Source organism: Oncorhynchus tshawytscha, linkage group LG33 (assembly GCF_018296145.1).
Source record: "Oncorhynchus tshawytscha isolate Ot180627B linkage group LG33, Otsh_v2.0, whole genome shotgun sequence".
In the NCBI taxonomy this organism is placed as follows: Eukaryota; Metazoa; Chordata; class Actinopteri; order Salmoniformes; family Salmonidae; genus Oncorhynchus; species Oncorhynchus tshawytscha.
In genome coordinates, this window is record NC_056461.1 from 36,806,698 (window position 1) to 36,827,333 (window position 20,636).

At 39.2% G+C, this 20,636-nt stretch overlaps 2 protein-coding genes across 2 annotated transcripts in view; both read left to right on the forward strand.

Annotated features, from left to right (window-relative positions):
- The window catches only part of LOC112231359 (gamma-aminobutyric acid receptor subunit beta-4-like), a 48,682-nt gene extending 45,656 nt beyond the window's left edge, over positions 1-3,026 (forward strand). Inside the window, exon 10 of the mRNA XM_024398083.1 lies at positions 302-3,026. Within this exon, the coding sequence (XP_024253851.1) occupies positions 302-655 (354 nt within the window). The 3' untranslated portion in view covers positions 656-3,026. The remainder of the gene's footprint in view (positions 1-301) is intronic.
- Positions 3,027-14,887: 11,861 nt separating this feature from the next.
- LOC112231360 (V-set and immunoglobulin domain-containing protein 1) lies at positions 14,888-19,489 on the forward strand. Its single transcript, XM_024398084.2, has 7 exons — positions 14,888-15,119; positions 15,243-15,406; positions 16,699-16,906; positions 17,845-18,003; positions 18,096-18,212; positions 18,318-18,453; positions 18,554-19,489. Exons 1-7 carry the CDS (start codon positions 15,077-15,079, stop codon positions 18,702-18,704), a joined length of 978 nt encoding a protein of 325 aa, XP_024253852.1. The 5' UTR covers positions 14,888-15,076; the 3' UTR covers positions 18,705-19,489.
- Positions 19,490-20,636: the final 1,147 nt, after the last annotated feature.

Below are 20,636 nucleotides of genomic sequence, written 5' to 3' on the forward strand. Positions count from 1 at the left end.
AAAATGGTTGATAGAGTGATGGCAATTAATTTGTGTCAATTTACTCTCAGTGAAAAAGCACCGTAAGGCATCAGCTATAAGGGAGAAAATGGGAAAAGTGCATAAATTCAGAATTCTTTAAAGAGGCATGAAAAGATTACATTTCCTTCCACATCATCATTACATTTGCTTTAGCTTGAAAATTGGAAATGAAAATGAAATGGGTGGGTGCGTGTAGATTATTATTAGGGCAGTTTGGGGTAATGTCACCGTGTTCTGCTTCTCCTTGACATTCTCCCTCTCCCCTCCTCTGTCCTCCAAGGTGGATGCTTATGGGAACATCCTGCTCACCACATTGGAGATGAATAATGAGGTGATGCCGTCAGATGTGGGAAGTAGTGTCAGTGACTCCCGGAATTCAGTGATGTCATTCGACAGCTCCGGGGTCCAGTTCAGGAAGCCCATGGCTCCCCGCGATGGCTTCAGCCACCACTCACTGGACCGCAGCGCCATGCGCAGCAGGGCCAACTGTCGGCTACGACGGCGCTCCTCCAAGCTCAAGCTGAAAATCCCTAATCTGGCAGATGTCAGCACCATTGACAAATGGTCCCGGGTCCTTTTCCCCATCATGTTTGGATTTTTCAACCTAATCTACTGGTTGTACTATGTGAATTGATGTGCATCCCACTAGGAATCATGGGCCATATTTTGAGAGCACATTAAATTGGCTTTGATACAGTTGAAAATATGTATACACATGTACAAGTTGATACATATGTATATGCATATTTCTATATATTATATTTCTATATACACGTGTGTGTGTGTAAATCTGAAGGACTTTTCTCCTGTATAAAGCATTATTACAATGACTTGAATGTTTAAGAATAATTGCAAGAGAAACATTTCAAGCCTTTGAAATTTCTCCTGAAACAAACAAACAAATTAACTAACTAACTAACAACCATCAAATCCCTTTGGGGGATTTTGGAACTAAAGACTGCATGATATTTTTGCTAAAAAGAAAGCGAAAGCTCTTGAGAGAAGAGATGTCTCAGAGTCTCATTGGCTTTTTATTGATACTCTGTAATCAGCGTCCTCTACTGCAGCTCATCAAATCAGAGGTGGATTGTGTGTTCAGGCATCGGCAGAGTCCCTTATATCCAGCTTTACCCCCCCCCCCATCTCCCATGGATAACATGCAGGAATTCTCCACTTCTACTCTGTACAGCAACCTTGTTTGGATTATGTGTCGTTCCTTGGATTCTTTCGAGTGACATTGTTCTCTTTATGGGACATCAGCTCTGGTACAATGCTGGTCTACATTGGGGCCCATCAGGATGGGATGTTAGATCACTGTGTTCCTGTCCAGAGTCAGTGCAAACTTATCTTAATTTCTCTTCTCATGTTTGTTTTTAGAGCAGTTCTTTGGGGTGTTTTCATTATGGTTACAAATATGATGATTATTGTAATTTTTTTTTTTTTACTTTAAAATATTGTGTTTTTGGGAGAGTGTCACTTGTTCTAGAGTTAGCGCATTATTATAAAAAGACTCACAGGTTTGAATTACTCATTTTGTTTGAGAAATAGACATATACAGTACATTTTGTCATCCAGTATCCTCAAGGACATAGTTGGAAAATATAATTGTACTCTTTTTTTAACTTCCTGTGCTTGATTCATCTGTAGATACAGTATTCATTGCCTCATATCCAGATTTGTGTTCTGTAAGGAAGGAAAGACAACTATAGTGAATTATTTAAAGTTATTCCACTATAAAGATGTGAGAAAAAATACTGTGCATTATTAAAAAGATATCGCCATTGTTTATTTGTTTGATATTGAAATCAACATTTCATCGCATTGTGTGACCTGTTGTTGAACTACTCTCACTGTAAAAAAAAAAAAAAGAAAAAAAATCACCCTTAGAATGTTGGGTACTGATATTATAGTTCCTATGAAACATGCCTGTCTTAAATTCAAATTGACTCTATTTATTTAAGGGTTGTAGCAGGGGGGCGGGATTTGCAAAAAAACTCAACCTCTCACACTCGGTACCTCTGAAAACACTGCAGACCCACCCACCCTTCAAATGTCACGGAGGATCAAACCCAGAAGATCAGAAACATCATTAGAATCTGAAGAAAGGGTTTTAAGTTTCTAGAGGCAAGACAAGATGTGATAAATAGCCATGAACTAAAGAGACAACCAAAAAGGCCTATAATCCCCATTACATTTTTTGATTTTGCTCTTAAAGTCACTCATTTCCATAGGCTCAGATCCACTAACCAATGATATGTCCACTGCAGGGTTGATGCCATGTTGATCCAAACTGTAACTTTACAGGAGAAAAACAATACCTTTTTTTTCATTATTTGGTTCTGTCTAGAGTGAAGAGGAGAGCAAATGCATTCATACATTAAAACAGGCATTTACAGACTATCTCCATGTTCAAACTAGTATCGCCTTGATTCAACAATGCAATGAAGTGCAGTGCATTTGATATTCATGCTAGGGAATGACAAATTCCTTTAAGATTCCTCCAAGATTTAAATGAAGAGAGCAGAAGACACATTTCCGTTGTTGGCTGTAACTATGGACATTAAAGTTGTATTGTAAATGTGGTTATGACTGAAACATCTAGAGCATTGTTGAATCAGAACCGACTGGGTTTTGCTGATAGTCAAATGGCACTGGATGACCGAGGGAAGCAAAGTCACAGATCAGATACAGAGGTAGCCAAAAAAAAGAGATGGGGGCTCCTTTGGACATTCCAGAGGATAGGAGAGGAGAAAATGTTGAGAGCATCACAGTTAGTGCCTTGCACATTGCAGTGACTAATCTCCTCAGAGCTCACTGATGGGCTCCCCTAAGTTCCAAGAGCTTCTCTCTCCAACGTCTCCATCCCCTGGCCGGGCTGGCACCAGACAGGCAGGATACGGACCTCTAATTGGGAGCGCCAAGCCCCATGGAAGGCTAGCACAGGACAGGATGCACCACGGGGCCGAGAGAGAGTGAGAGATGCAGAAAATACAGAAAAATAGAGCGCGTACAGATGTAGGATCTTCATTTGAGTCTGTTTGCTACAGCAGGAAAAAAAATCCTGCAGCAATAGGAAATGTGAATTATAATGTGGATTATAATTAATGGACATTTTTGTAGGGGTTGATACATTTTTCAGAAGGGAAAATCAAGTCTGAAATTTCTAAATTGAAATGACAAACTTCAGGAGACTTTTTAAACCTCAAATACACTACACACACTGCAGGAAAGTTCTCATGCAACAAAGTGATCAAATTAAGATCCTACATCTGTAGTATGGAGCAGAGACGAGATCTTGGATCTTGACACTTTTCACCCCAGTAAGTTGGATGCATAGAATTAGGAATTATAAAAAATGTAATAGGATCTATATGGTTGGATGCCACTCCAATATTCTACCTGTCACAGTGGTAGTTGTGCCACCGATGACGATTAGCCTCTGCAACACATTTGAGAGAAAGTAACCAGAGTTTGCACTAAATCTAACCTGCAGTGCCAGGTTATACTACAGCAGAAAATGAAGCAGTACAGGGACTAAAGGTTAAAAAGGGGAGTTTCTGTTTAATCTAAAGCAGAATCAGTGGATGATACTAATCTGTAGGAGGCCGAAGTATGACGTCACTCGCCGTTACTCAGGAACCTGGCGTCAGATTTGAAGGAGCTTCTGCACCCTATTGATCTATGTCAGATTAGTCTACATAATACTTCATAAACATGACATAACTGTTGTTGTAACCATACATCTCCTTTTGGCAAACGACCCCTGTGGTGTCACATATAAGGATGTAGGTTTGATAGTGTCGTTAGGATTCCCATGAATGGTTTTAACATGGATTGTGTCATGGTTAAGATGGCATTGTATAGGCTTTAGCCTTCAGAATTCAGAATGAACCCAGTGCCATGTTGCATTTACTGTAAGATATTGTTCACTTTGTCCTTAATTTCTCATTTGGAGACATCGAAAGATCTGATCATATCGTCAGAGTAGCCTCAGATGTCCAAACAGATCTTAGACAGGAAGCATCTAGATCTGGCACCATCTTGCAGTTTTTGTTATTTTGTTATTGTCCACAGCCTGTAGATAAAATGTTGAGCTCTATTGATTTTCATCTCTCAGTGGTCAATACGAGCACTACACATTTCTCCCACCTATTGTGTGTTAAGGGCTGGATGGATGGAGCCCACTGGATATCAAACGTCATGCTATACTGGACACAAATATAGACCCAACATGCAACAATTTCTAAGATTTTACTGAGTTACATTCATATAAGTATATCAGTCAATTGAAATAAATGCATTAAGCCCTATTCTATCTACTGGAAATACAGATATACATCTGTTAGACACAGATACCTTAAAAAAGGATCTCGTCACGGTATCTCTGTGCATTCAAATTGCCATCTGTAAAATGCAATTGTGTTCATTGTCCATAGCTTATGCCTGCCCATACTATAACCCCACCGCCACTATGGGGCACTCTGTTCACAATGTTAACATCAGCAAACCGCTCGCCCAAAAAACGACACACACGTGGTCTGCATTTGTGAGGCCAGTTGGACCTACTGCCAAATTCTCTAAAACAACGTTGGAGGCGGCTTATGGTAGAGAAATAAACATTCAATTCTCTGGCAACAGCTCTGGTGGACATTCCTGCAGGCAGCATGCCAATTGCATGCTCCCTCAAAACTTGAGACATCTGTGGCATTGTGTTGTGTAACAAAACTGCACATTTTAGAGTGGCCTTTTATTGTCCCCAGCACAAGGTGCACCTGTGTAATGATCATGCTGTTAAATCAGCTTCTTGATATGCTACACCTGTCAGGTTGATGGATTATCTTGGCAAAAAATAAATGCTCACTAAAAGGGATGTAAACAAATTTGTGCACAACATTTGAGGGAAATATGTTTTTTGTGCGTATGGAACATTTCTGGGATCTTTTATTTCAGTTCATGAAATGTGTTATTTCAGCTCATGAAAAATGGGACTAACACTTTACATGTTACGTTTATATTTTTGTTCAGTGTAGATAAACCTCCCCACCCCCAATTGGCCAAGTAAGTCATTTTGTGAAAATGTTCAATGGCAATACAATGAATTCAATTGTTTAAAGTGCCAAACAAGTCTTACAAAAGCATACTATACAAAGCTTTGAAAAATAAGAAGAAAATACATAAAGCTATCCACCTCAACAAACAATTTAGGGGAAGATGTACTAGCTTAGCATTTGCATTTAAACGGCATAGTGAACATATCAAGTAAAGGTAGAAGATTTTGCCCTTTTGATTGCAAATAATCCAAATAATCCATTTGATCTGAATTTCACTTAAATGCACTAGATAGCTCATGCATTTCTTTTTTTTCACACATAACGACAGGTATTCCTTCCTGTAACATACAGTAAAACATGTTTTGAATTTGACAGAAAATAACTAATGATTGGTCCGTATGGAAACCCTTGCATGCTTGCCGTAAATATCCTCATTACATTGAACTCACACCTACTATCTGTAAACCACGTGCATGGTGGAAAACACATTTTCCGTGTGATGATTTATTTTGCTTATGCCACATCTATTTTGTTGACACATTAATGTACAAGGAGTAGTGGAGGTAAAAAGAAACTGTTGAACTCATTCCAATGGGAATTCTCTTGCCTCTTGTGTATATGTGTAATTACATGTGAATTGTACTGTAAATATGTTATCTTCGCTTAATATTTCTTAATGCATGAACAAAAACAAAACAGGGACGTTCATAAAAGCAGCTAGCTTCACTGCTAATGGCATGGACAGCTTCTATAGCATTGGCATATTTCTGCAAACAAAACCTAAAAAAAAAAGTACATTTTAAGAAGAGAATATAAAGGTTTTGTTTTGCATGACCTATGTTTGGAAAGGTTCATTTTCATATGTTTCTATTCCACACTGTTCATCAGCTTCATTCTCACAGCCAGGAAAGGAAGGACCCCAGTGTTTACATGCTCTAGTTGCACTTGTTTCACAGCCAGCTTGACAAAACACTGTAAAGCAAACTATACATTCAATACTGGAGAAAAACTCAAAAATAGAATGTACATTATATGATTCATGGTCAACATGAATAATATGTACCTATCTATCATTTTTACTTAATGTGTAGCACATACAATTTGGAATCGATACACCAAGTACAAACTGTAGTTTTATCAAGTTTAGCTTTAGCACTAACATCAATCACCCTCCAGCTACAAAGGATGTAAAGGAAGCTCACCAGTAGCATCTGAATTTAAGCCATGGGATTGCATGCTGAGTGGGTATTCCCAGCCGTTTCTCTTAAATGAGTTGCCTCTGGACTGGGGGGTTCTGGTCTGCTGCTGATTATGATGATACTTGCAGGAGGTTGTGCTGAGTCCCAATTATACATCAGTACACCTCCCTCTTTCAAGGAGATTTTACCAGGGAAAACATACTTGCAAAACAGATAGCTAGGGGAAAAATTCTGTAAAAAATTGGCTAAACAAATTTAAAGGCCAACGACCCTTATCTATTTTAAAGATTTTAATCAGTATTATTATTGTTATTTTTTTATATATTTTTTTTGTAATTGGCTGTATTTTGTTGCATTTTGGATTGTTATTATTACTGTAGTTGTGGTTTTCTCATAAAAAGGAAATGTATTTCTACTTGCAACCTGCCCTGGAAGTAAAATGCATTTAGTTTTTGTACTGTAATTGTTTTGTTCTCATTGAGCTCTTTATTTTGGTCAGTTATCTAATGAGGTGTTTTATTTCATTTGGGGTATTTTTCTAACATTTCTATAATATAATGAAGTCGTATTTCCTTTTTTTGTCTATGCCAATTAATGTTATAGTGTCAATCAGCTTTTTTAGGTGTTTGAGCAAAATACAAGGTGTTAAAAGTATGTGGTATAAAAATGGTTATCATTCAAACAACTGACTTTTGACTAATAAAGGCTTATACAGTAAAGAATGACAATGTCTTTTCATTTGCCCTTTGAGGACTAATATCTATTGTTTAATTTACATTTTGATGAATTTATTTTATTGTGTTAGTCCCCAAAAGGTAAATAAAATTCTCAGTTGCAAAAAAAATCGATTGAAAAATGTAATAAGTTTACCGTTGCATTTCCAAGCTGTCGTGGGAGGTTTCACCTGTTTGTTGGTGTGTTGCTTTCTCATAAGGGCTGTTGGGATATGAAGACAGACTTGAGGACAAGTAAAAGAAAAGACAAGGGAGATTTTAATTAGATTACAACCATGACACATTAATGAGAGGATACCTCCATTCATGGCCTATTTCCTGAATAAAGACACAAAGTGACTCCTACTGAGAAGTGTGATGTTTGCCCCTTATTCAACTCAAGCCATAGCACTGCTTAACCCTCATACCCAATGTTGGCCAAACATCAAACTCTGTGTGAAGAGAGGTGGAGACTTTAAGGTAGACACCTAGCACTAACTGTTGTCTCTGATCCTTAAGATCATTTTGTGTTCTCTGGTTCATTTTCCAAATCAAGTTTTATTCGTCACATGCGCTGAAGACAACAGTGAAATGCTTACTTACAAAGGCCTTAACCAAAAATGCTTTAAGAAGTTAAGAAGGAAAATATAAAAATATGTAATATAAAATAAAAGTTACAAGTAATTAAACAGCAGCAAAGTCCTGTTCCCTGTGTTGGTGTATCTGGAGTGGTGAAGGTATTTTGAGAGATTGTTGAGGACAAAGAGCATGTGGCCAGTGTCTTGTGAAGCTAGCACATTGATACTTACATGAGACAAAGATTCTCATTCACAAACACACAGAGCCTCTAAACTTTGAAAATGGCCCCAGTAGAGGAGAAGCACTCAGAGGATTGGAGTGCATTGCTCTGTTAAGAATATGGATGCAGAGCCATTGAACTAGATCGGCAAAATGTGCCCTCCATTTCCATGTTCTATTGTCAGCACTCCATATAAAAACATCAAATATTGAAAGGGTGCATTAACATGGGCCAGAAATTGATGACTGCTCCACTGAGGGAAACAACGCAGAAAAGGGTCAGAAAGCAGAGGATGCTTTAGCTTCATGGCTTACACTTTCTACTGCAGTGATGTATTTTGATCTATTGTGTCATAACCAAAGCTAACCATAACCCTGCACGGTCTGGGGTTGAGTGGTAATATCCCATTTTTACAAGATGCTATGTAAAAAACTATTGTTCTACCATTGGTGGACACACATACACAGAGCATACAAAACATTAAGAACACCAGCTCGTTCCATGACACAGACTGACCAGGTGAATCCAGGTGAAAATGTATGATCCCTTGTTGATGTCACTTGTTAAATCCACTTCAATCAATGTAGATGAATGGGAGGAGATGGGTTAAAGACAGATTTTTAAGCCTTGAGACAATTGTGACATGGATTGTGTATGTGTGCCATTCAGAGGGTGAATGGGCAAGACAAAAAATGTAAGTGCATTTGAATGGGATATGGTAGTAGGTGCCAGGCGCACCGGTTTGTGTCAAGAAGTGCAACGCTGCTGGGTTTTTCACGCTCAACAGTTTCTCATGTGTATAAAGAATGGTCCACCACCCAAAGGACATCCAGCCAACTTGACACTACTGTTGGTAGCATTGGAATTGACATGGGCCAGCATCCCTGTGGAACGCTTTCAACACCTTATCGAGTCCATGCCCTGACGAATGCAACTCAATATTAGGAAGGTGTTCCTAATGTTTGGTATACTCAGTGTATAGTAGTATACATGATGACAATATCATGACAATGGATTAGAAACTGTGCTCATCATTGGCCTGACACTATCATGCAATCATATGTGATGAATGGAGCTGTTTGCTTAAAATGTAAAGCTCGGGCAGACTGGCCATCTGGCATTTCGGACAAATGCCAAATGGGCTGGTCTGTGTTTAGCCCAGTGGGCCTGTCAAACGTTATTTTCTTCCCCACAAAATTATAATTATCTGGCTGATGATGTGGACTTTGAGGAGTGTTGAGGTGTCGAGGCTTCAACAAAAAAATGGTCCGGTGTGTTAGAAATGCCAGGGCCGAGTTTTGTTCCCAGTCTACCCCTGATGTAAAGCACACCTGCATTGTTGTAAAGCACAAATCACAATTTGCTTGAAATAGCCACCGAGCATCATCTATTCAAGTATCTCATGGAGACAGATCTTTGCTGTCCTTTGACTTATAAATAGACTTGGAAAACTGCTCCAGGGAATGACATATCTTGTTAGAGGCCAGAAATATTCAAGACTTCCAAAGGACTCATCATGCTTCTCTGGAATGTGCTATAGTAGTTGGAGAGAAAATTACGACTTCATATCTACAGTCGTATCCCCAACTCCCAATTATTGATAACACACGTTGGTAACTATGGTCTTTCAAATAACCTTCGTATCAAATTAGAGATCAAAATGTTCTCAGTAAAAACCTATTTTCTAACTTGTTACTTTATGAATACATGTCCTTGTTGCTTTTTCCTTTGGAGAATCAATGTTCTGATTTCGGCCGTGGTGTATCTTGTCTCTCAGAGGGAGAGGTCACTTCACTCAGGAATGTCCATCCATTTTGAAATGTTTTGCCTTTGGAGTTCCTGTTTTGGGGTTGAGCAGAGAGAGCGGAGAAATGAGGGGGTGTGGAGACGGAATGTGTCAAATAAAATATTAAGACACAGCTCTTTTATCCAATACAATGTGACCATCGCTGCACTGTTGGATCTATGTGTTTCTCTTCCCATTTCCCTAGCTCTCTCTCTCTCTCTTCCTCTCTCTCTCTCTCTATTTCTCTATATCTCTCTCCTTTTCTCATGCTCTCTTCCTTATTTATTCAGCATATATAAAGAGACCTCTACAAATACACTTGGAATAGCAGAGATGGGAAAAAGACAAGAAAGGTTGACTCTGTCTCTGTTTATGTTCCTCTTCTTTTATCTTGCTTCAAACTAAATAACTACAACAATCCCAGTAGAACAGTATTGCACCCTGCAGTTGACAGCAATGCAGGACGATATTTCAGTGGCATTGCATTTGGCTTTCAGTGGGGGGGGGGGTTATTTTTAACAATCTAGTGAGAGTTTGTACATGGTTGTGTGTAGTTGTGTGTTGTCACGAATGTGAATTTGCAATGTGTCTTGTCTCTATTTTGTATAGATGGTATTTTCAGTGGCTGTGGGGACAGTGTGAAGTCATGCTAAATGTCTGGCCTGTTTTCCCCAGGCTGCTGGGAAGATGGGAGGAGGGGCAAGGAGTGAGCCATGTTGAGGACAGAGAGGCACTCTTGTCTCTGTTGTCATCGCTCGCTTCAAGCTCCCCGCACCTCCATCTCCCAAATGGCCTTCCCTCTCACTCATCATTCGGTAGCTAACACTGCTCTCTGCTGGTAGATTATCTAACTACACCGCCGCTAAATCAAATCTCTTACCAGCCGCTCTAGATGAACAACAACAGCAGCCAAAATCAACGTCTTTGTTACCTAATCAAATCTAATATGAGATGATTATAAGTAATTATGGGCAGACCTGCACACTGTGTCCTCCAGGCTACTATTCTCATCAAAGCACAGTAAGAGTCAGGCACTTCTGCTCTCTGCGTTTCAGGGAGCCAGCATAGTTTATCATATCACTAAACATTGACACTTAGTTGATTGGGATCATTTTAAGAGACCATAAAAATCAATGAGTGCAAGAGAGCAGTTTCAAATATGAACAAGGGCCACGTTGGAATTTAAGACAACGTCACGACTCCTGAAAGAGTTAAGGGCCTCTTTTTATGGCGTGATTAGTGGACAGAGAGAGAGAGGAGAGGTCACAAGCAGAGTTTTAATAGATAGCTTTATTAAACTAGCCAAACAGGGCCTCTCCCAGCGTTTCTTGGGGTGTAGGACCAGCGTGCAGGGGTCTTCCTCTGGATCCACATTGGCTGGTACCACTGGTAAGGACATCTTCACAGCCAGGCTCGGCATGACCGTAGGACTGCCTCTGTAACCACTCAGACTGGTCACCAAGTCGTAAATATTACCACAATCTTTCTCCGCTTCCAGCACTGATTGGGCAAGGCCCCGGGCTCTCTTCAGGATTCGGTGACTGAAACACATAGCTATTTTGATCTGCTATACCCTATTTGGTATGAATGCCCATGTCATTTACATTAAGCTCTGTCAGATGTGTGGCTCAACTAAGTATCTGTGAGTAGTTTTCATGTGAGGCTGTTGTCTTTGGAATGTTTCCTCTTCATTATCATACTAACCGTGGCGTCTTTTGATTGATGACCTGTCAATCACCGTATACCCAGGCACGAATGCATAGGAGAGGTTCTTGATTCCTTGGACGGGCTGGGAGGGCCCTGCAGGTAACATGGTAACTGGGCCCAGTAGTCTCTGGCTGGGAGGCCCCAGAAGTTTCTAGCTGAGAGGGGCCTGCAGTCTCTAGCTTGTAAGGCCCTGCAACCTCTGTGGGGAAATTGTGAATAACAACTCAGAGTATCCGAATTCCTTGCATTTGAGAATTTGGGATTCTCTCAGATTCCATTGGATTCCTGACCATGGTCTGAAAAGAAAAAGAAAGATGATAAGAATAGAGAAGTCAGACAACAGATGGGGCAAAATATTTTTGAAGGATGCAGCTCTGAGTTCTTTGATTTTATTGTTGACAAACAGTTATTGTAATCATAACAGGGATCCAGTCTTTGTTGGGCATTAAAAAGTTACCTCCAACAAGAACATTAAAAACCAACAACAATAACATTGTCTTCGTTCCTCACTCTCTCCATGCCTTTGCAGGTAATCATACTGTATGGCACATTCAGTGCAAAGCACCGTGTATGCATACTCCTGAGTTTCAGTTGTCATAGACTAGAGGAGGAGCTAGCAGGGCCACACCAGTAAGACCCTTGAGATGTCAATGATTAACCTTTTTGTTTTGTTTTCGTTCAGCGTACCTACTGTGTGTGTTTAGTCATGCCGTTTAATAAGGTTTTATTCACGATGGTCAGAATCCATTTTCATACAACCCAGCAGAACTGTAACATGGTAACATAGTAACATGGTAACTGTAACATAGTAACATGGTAACATGGTAACTGTAGCATGGTAACTGTAACATGGTAACATGGTAACTGTAACATAGTAACATGGTAACATGGTAACTGTAACATAGTAACATGGTAACCGTAACATAGTAACGTGTTAACTGTAACATAGTAACATGGTAACTGTAACATAGTAACGTGGTAACTGTAACACAGTAACATGGTAACTGTAACATAGTAACATGGTAATATGGTAACTGTAACATAGTAACATGGTAAATGTAACATAGTGACATAGTAACTGTAACATAGTAACATGGTAACATGGTAACAGTAACATAGTAACATGATAACATGGTAACTGTAACATAGTAACATGGTAACATAGTAAAATGGCAACTGTAACAGGGTAACATGGTAACTGTAACATAGTAAGATGGTAACATGGTAACATGGTAACTGTAACATAGTAACATGGTAACTGTGACATGGTAACTGTAACATAGTAACATGGTAGCAAGGTAACTGTAACATAGTAACATGGTAACATAGTAACATGGTAACTGTAACATAGTAACTGTAACATAGTAACATGGTAACAAGGTAACTGTAATATAGTACCATGATAACATAGTAACATGGTAACTGTAACATAGTAACATGGTAATATGGTAACTGTAACATAGTAACATGGTAAATGTAACATAGTGACATAGTAACTGTAACATAGTAACATGGTAACATGGTAACAGTAACATAGTAACATGATAACATGGTAACTGTAACATAGTAACATGGTAACATAGTAAAATGGTAACTGTAACAGGGTAACATGGTAACTGTAACATAGTAAGATGGTAACATGGTAACATGGTAACTGTAACATAGTAACATGGTAACTGTGACATGGTAACTGTAACATAGTAACATGGTAGCAAGGTAACTGTAACATAGTAACATGGTAACATAGTAACATGGTAACTGTAACATAGTAACTGTAACATAGTAACATGGTAACAAGGTAACTGTAATATAGTACCATGATAACATAGTAACATGGTAACTGTAACATAGTAACATGGTAACAAGGTAACTGTAATATAGTAACATGATAACATAGTAACATGGTAACTGTAACATAGTAACATAGTAACATGGTAACTGTAACATAGTAACATAGTAACATAGTAACATGGTAACTGTAACATAGTAACATAGTAACATAGTAACATGGTAACTGTAACATAGTAACATGGTAACTGTAACATAGTAACATGGTAACATGGTAACTGTAACATAGTAACATAGTAACATGGTAACTGTAACATAGTAACATGATAACATGGTAACTGTAACATAGTAACATGGTAACTGTAACATAGTAACATAAATGTAACATAGTGACATAGTAACTGTAACATAGTAACATGGTAACATGGTAACAGTAACATAGTAACATGATAACATGGTAACTGTAACATAGTAACATGGTAACATAGTAAAATGGTAACTGTAACAGGGTAACATAGTAACATAAGATGGTAACATGGTAACATGGTAACTGTAACATAGTAACATGGTACTGTGACATGGTAACTGTAACATAGTAACATGGTAGCAAGGTAACTGTAACATAGTAACATGGTAACATAGTAACATGGTAACTGTAACATAGTAACTGTAACATAGTAACATGGTAACTGTAACATAGTAACATGGTAACATGGTAACTGTAACATAGTAACATAGTAACATGGTAACTGTAACATAGTAACATGATAACATGGTAACTGTAACATAGTAACATGGTAACTGTAACATAGTAACATAGTAAAATTTTAACTGTAACATGGACACACTTTGCTCTAACATTTCTGGTGCTGTTTATGATGGTCATTTTCATACATCCTGATGATGGTCATGGTATGACACCTTGACAGACGTATATGAACTCTGTGCCTAATGAGCTGATTCCCTCCCACTCCCTCTACATCCACCTCCATTCTTCACATCACCCTCTACATCCCCATTCCCCTTTTTCACTGCTGATCAACATTTTCCACATCGTTCATTTCTTATGTCACTTTATTATAATTATTCACAATTAACCCTTTTGGGGTTCCATGTAGAACCCTCTGTATGAAGGGTTCTTTATGGATCCCAAAAGGGTTCTCCTATGGGGACAGCTGAATAACCCTTTTAGGTTCTAGATAGCACCTTTTTTTCTAAGAGTGTACCGCCGTGTCGAGCTCTTAGCATGAGCAGAGTGACGGGCGAAACTGGCATTAAGAACTCAGTGCCAACGGCGGGGAGTAAACTCCCCAGAGATAAGCAGTGTATTGTAGTGCTCTGGCTCACTCCCTCTCAGGGCAGGAGATAAAGGCCAGGTGGAGATTACATTACATTCATTCCTTTGTCAGAAGCCCTGACCCAGAATGACTTACAAGGTACATTTAGAGCATATAAGAGGGAGAGATGAGCATCAGCCCAAGTACTGAATAATTGTCAATGTCACTAGTGGACCACTGCAATAAGGTTAACAGACTAAAAGGAGAAAACAGAACAAATATATACTGTACTGTACTGTGTAGAGTACAACTGATAGTGTAAAGTGCAAAAATATACACTTAATTGTGACCTATATTCTTTAGCACAGATATCATGGCCTCCCTGTAAGTCTAGAGATTGAAGTAGGAACAAATGGCGCTAATTTGGAAATGCAAATGCACATTTTGAAAAATAAAAGTCGGAGAGTATTCCCGCCCAGTCTAGGTGATATGGCAAACAAGGCTGTGCACACACCTTGAACACCCCCATGATGTCTACAGGCACAAAATTAGCCTGTACACTACCACAGAGTCCCCACAAGCTTGTACAGTACGCGCTACATAGGCGTTGCCCATTACAACTTAGTTGATAGGTAAGAACTTGAAAAGGTGAGGGATTTTGAGGTAGTGTGAGCAATACCACTCCTGACTGGCTTATTGAAGGAGACAGAAATACGCACCAACATTTCCTTTAAAATGTACTCCACACTGAAAATGTTGCTGCTGCTCGGCATGATGGGTGAGTTACATGTTCATGTATTATGAAAGAAATAATAATAATGATGTTTCAGTAATCTGATATTAAAGAATAACATTCAAACCGAATAAAAGTACAGAAATATATTTATTAACCCTTTTTTAGGTAGTGGGCATTTAATCACAGTGACGGTTCCCCAGAAGTTTGAGAACGTGACAAAGGGTGAAAGTGCTCTTCTCCAGTGCACCTTTGTTACCACTGAGCAGAAAACCAGTGACCTCATCATCCAGTGGAATTTTCTTTCCAAAACCTCCATGGTGCCACAGCAGGTACGTAGACTGATGGTGCTTTGTGGTTTTCTTCACTCTGTCTTATGTTGCCACATTGTCACACTCCCTGGGGAGTGTGGGTTCTTCAAAGTGTTTTCCTATGGGGACAGCCAAAGAAACCTTTAAGATTATAGATATAACCTTTTTTTTCTAAGAGGGAAGAATTGGTGCTTCGGTATTTTAATAAAAGGCAAGTAGGCTACTAGTTCAATATGGCGGCAGCTCTTGAGTTCCCATTTTGTGAAACACCCTGTTAAGACAACAAAGAGCCCAGTCACCAGAGCACCAGTGGCTCCCTGCCCTCCAAACACACACTACAAGTGAATTATTCGATATGGTGTCGAATAAGGGTTCTTTGGCTTGTAACCATAGCAGAACCATTTTTGGTGGTATATGGAATATTTTTTGGAAGGTTCTATAAAGAACCATGCTTATAAGTTTTTAAATGGAACATGTATGGTGCTATAAATAACTATTTCCTAAGGTTTTACTAAGAACCTTTACAAAGTTCTATATATCCCCAAAAAAGGCTTCTGCTATGGTTACAACCCTTTTTGAGGCTATATAGAACCCTTTTTTAAGGTTCTTTATAGAACCCTTTTTTAAGGTTCTTTATAGAACCCTTTTTTAAGGTTCTTTATAGAACCTTTACGGAGAATTGTTCTATAAAGAACTTTTCTCAATCTCAAATGTTCTTTGTAGAACCATACAGGGGTTTTAGTTGTGGTTAAAAAGCCATATTATGTTTTTAAATAGGTTTTATTATTGTGTTCATTAACTAATTGAATCAGGTGTGCTAGCTCTGGAACAGCTGGAGATCCCTGAGTAGAAAATGTAGAACTACTGACTTAATCTACCATTCTCAATTCACACATGACCATACATGAGTCTTTTAATAGACACTGTTACTGACCATAGTCACAAAGTGTAGTAGCGTAACACAGCAGATTAGATGAACTGGTTGCACAAAAAGAGCTGTGCTCAAAACACGCCCCAAAATATTTGAATGAGCCACAGCCCCTACATTTTAATTATCACATAAAGAGGAAAGAGCCCTTTTTTGAACTGCAAAGAACCATTGAAGGGCTCAAAGTATGGTCAGTATGGTTCCACATAGAACCATCACCCTTCCCAAAGAAACCTTGAGGAAACCTCATTTTTATGTGTGCAGAAGCCGTCTCTGAAATATCAACACGAAATCTGTCAATCGGTGCACAAATTGTGTTTTTGGTAAGAAGTGGTTTTCCAGTGGATTTATGTAGGCTCTAAGACATTCTGCTGTTACCTTTTAGGTGTATTACTCTCAGTCAGGAGAGGGCGTGATTTCCAAACCATATGAAGGCAGGTTGAAGCCTTCCAGCTCTCCAGCTTCTACCAACAATGCCTCAATAACAATAAGCAACATGAAAGTGTCCGATGCAGGGGCCTACACCTGCGAAGTCCGCAACTTCCCTGATGTCAGTGGGAAGACTGAGGCAACTATCATTGTCAACATTCTTGGTAAGTTCTGTTTTAGGTAAGTCACATATAATAATGAAATAGTAACGTATATCCTTCTTCCTATGTTAGTGTCAACACAACACACAACCAGACCTATGAAGCAGTGATCCTGTTTTTCCTGATCTGAGTTTTGTGATCATTGAATTACATGCCGTCTGTGATTCCATTCATTCACAGAGTTACCAGGACAACCTTGCTGGCCTCAGTATCCACAGTGGTTTCCATGGGAACTGGAGCAGACTAGTATCTTCATTGTCAGTGTCAGAAATTAGAACAGAAACACCGGAGTACAAGACCACCTCCCGACATGTCTCGTACTCCTCAGGAATAGAATGGAGAAACACATGACTCTATTTTCGATTGAATTAATGATTCCCAGTTCGATAAAGCAGAGGGGTTGTAGTGAAGCATTATGGGGAAGGTAGTACACTGTATTCTGTCCTAACATGGACATGGTCTTTTATTTTTTATTGTTTATACATTTGATTGTACCAATCCACAATGGCTGCTCATCTTACAAATAATATACTTGCCTATAATTGGTCATATCTGTTGTATAAATGTGTCATTTTAGTCACCGTAAACACTGCAAGTACCATGATGTACAACGTCACCATTGTAACCATAGCAAAGCATTAGAGACACTCAGGGGGATGACATTACGTTTGCTAGACTGCTCATGTTTGATTGAATATATCACTGTAATGACTGGTATCAAGCACTGGCATTCAGTGTTCTGCATTCCAACGTCAAATGTACCTACTACTAGACCAAATAGCTAGCTACTGGTCCACGGCAAGTGTTGATTTTTTATGTCTAACTTGGCTGTACCCTTTGGAAACTTTCTCTGATTACCGGTAGTTGGATCAACTGGGTCCAGATTGCAGCATATTACATAAAGTTAACACATGCTCTCTCTCTATCACATGGTCTGTAAGAGATGCCCTCTGTGCCGTTCTGTGCTGTCCATGGTGATGTGGAGTCTGGTCACCTGGTTACCCTCACCTGCCACAGTGAGCAGGGAAGCCCCACCCCCTCCTATACCTGGACAAGACTGGACCAGGACAAGACCAATAAACCTGTGCTGGGGTACACCGGTGGGTTGTCATACTGTTCCTCCTTTCTCCATCACTCCTTTGTGCTCTGATTCATTTTTGCTCGACTTTTTATTCTTTCTTTTTCTTTTCAGATCCGAATATAGGATCCTTGTATATTAGAAACATATCCCAGTTTGAGTTTGGAGAGTACCAGTGCAGTGCCTCTAATGATGTGGGATCTGCCACTTGCACTGTGGAGCTCAATCATGGTACGGGTAACATATGTGATGTTGTTTTTCCTTGTTTATATGATCTGCACACTGCTGTAGACACACTGCTGTAACTAATCTTACCAATAACCCGCCCTTTAACAGAGCTAGGTGATGGGGCCATTGCTGGTGCAGTCATTGGAGCACTTCTTGGAGCTCTCCTAATCATCCTTATTGTCTTGTACATGACACACTCCATGAAGAAGCAGAAATACAAGGATATCAAGGAAACAGAGATGCAGTGAGTGGTTATGATTTGGGCTGCACTATGAACTCATTGACAATAATACAATTGAAATGTGTGGTGCAGTGTTTCACCTATAGTTCCTCTCCCCCTCCAGGGCCAAACCTAAGAGTTCGACCACGGTGGCGTATGAAGGCGTCCCTACCATGGGGAGTAGCCACCAGGCCTTTGTAACCTCCGAGGGGGTTCCCATGGCAACACATAGCCATGTCCATGCTGACGCTGATGGAGAAGAGGCCGAGGCTTAGGAGAAGCCTGACACACACGTCTGGGGTGACATTACTGTCTGGGGTGACATCACTGTCTGGGGTGACATCACTGATCTGGGGTGACATCACTGATCTGGGGTGACATCACTGTCTGGGGTGACATCACTGTCTGGGGTGACATCACTGTCTGGGGTGACATCACTGTCTGGGGTGACATCACTGATCTGAAAAACACTGCTGCACTGAAGGTTACCAATGCCTGTGTGTTTGGAGAGTGAATCCATAGCATTTTTGATTTTGTTTCTGCGTTTGTGTTTTTGTATAATGTGTGTTTTATTGACACATTTAAATAATGCTTCGTATTTGTTTTGTCATTTTAAGAAACTTAAAGTTATTGTATTCCGAATATCTTTCTTTCACACGCAAAAAATACTAATCACTCTACAGCCTGATTAATTCTAATATGTGGTAATCCATCCATTCCCTGACTAGATTTCATGATCTATTGCCAATTGCATATTCATTGTGACATTCTAACCAATAATGACTCATCCAGGTTTTCTGGAAAAAATAAAGAATTTTGCATAAACTGTTTCATTACTAATGTGGATATTCACATGCTTTGGAATGACTTGGGGTAAATCCTGAGCCTGAGGAGAGCTCTATACTGTATGTTTGGGCTGTAAGGACTGTGATGACTCCCTTCCAGGCACCCTGAGGAGAGCAACATGAGATGAGCACAGCCAATCAGAGGTGGACTCCGCCATTTGACCTTAACGCCTCGCTGCTGTCTCCAATAAATACATTTCTAAGAAATAAAACTAGAATGGTGCTCTTTGTTAATGTTGGGTTAACCTTTTTTTAATTTTAGAGAGATGGAGAGAGCTGTGTGAGTGCGGAGTCCATCTGATCCCGAAGTACGATTCAGATAAGCATGAAAACAGAGAAGGTTAGTGGACCTATGTCTCTGGTGTGGACAGATTAATACTCCAGAGAATTGGTCCGAACAGTAATGAAAAAAATGATGGTAAAATATTATGCCACATGCTGATTCAAAGACCGTATGAATGACCAGTAGGGGGAGCTGAAAGTCCAGAACTGGTGTTACTGTTAACAAAAACACAAGAAACAACCAAGATTAGTGCTGTGACTGATTTAACAGAAGATAAGAATGGGTTTTAATTTACGGGTTATATTATATACAAATGACAGAAAATAAGATTGTCATTAGATATTGTACTCCATAGTCAACTCATCCGAAATGCAAATATCCTAAATATGCACCAATCAGTATTTATCCAAGATTTGAAATGTCTTTGTTCTCTGTAATGAAAAGCTGCTGATCATCTGGCAGAATGTGAATGTCTGGCTTTGAACAGCAGGTATATCACTCTTTCCTCTGCTCCTCCATTTCAACTGGTGAGTCTCTGTGATCAATCAATGCTGTCAGTCGAAGCCAAGCTTTTTGAGCAGTAGGTAATAAAACAAACTAATTCAAGCCATAATTGACTTGATAAATCAGTGAATAACAGAGTGAATCCTAACAGTGATTGGATAAAACTACTTAAAACGTAGATAATGTATTGCCTCTACTATACAGACTACTCACATACTTACTTAAATTGATCAGTACTCTCTTATCATTTAATATCAATGTACTTTAATATAAATGTTTTGAAAGCAAGAGAACAATGATTCCATAATAATTACAGAATCTCCAAGTGTTTTCTGAGGAGATAATCCATCATGAACATCAAATTAAGTTTAATTCCAAAACTCTACAGTGGGGAGAACAAGTATTTGATACAATGCTGATTTTGCAGGTTTTCCTACTTACAAAGCATGTAGAGGACTGTAATTTTTTATCATAGGTACACTTCAACTGTGAGAGATGGAATCTAAAACAAAAATCCAGAAAATAACATTGTATGATTTATAAGTAATTAATTTGCATTTTAATCTGCAAAATCA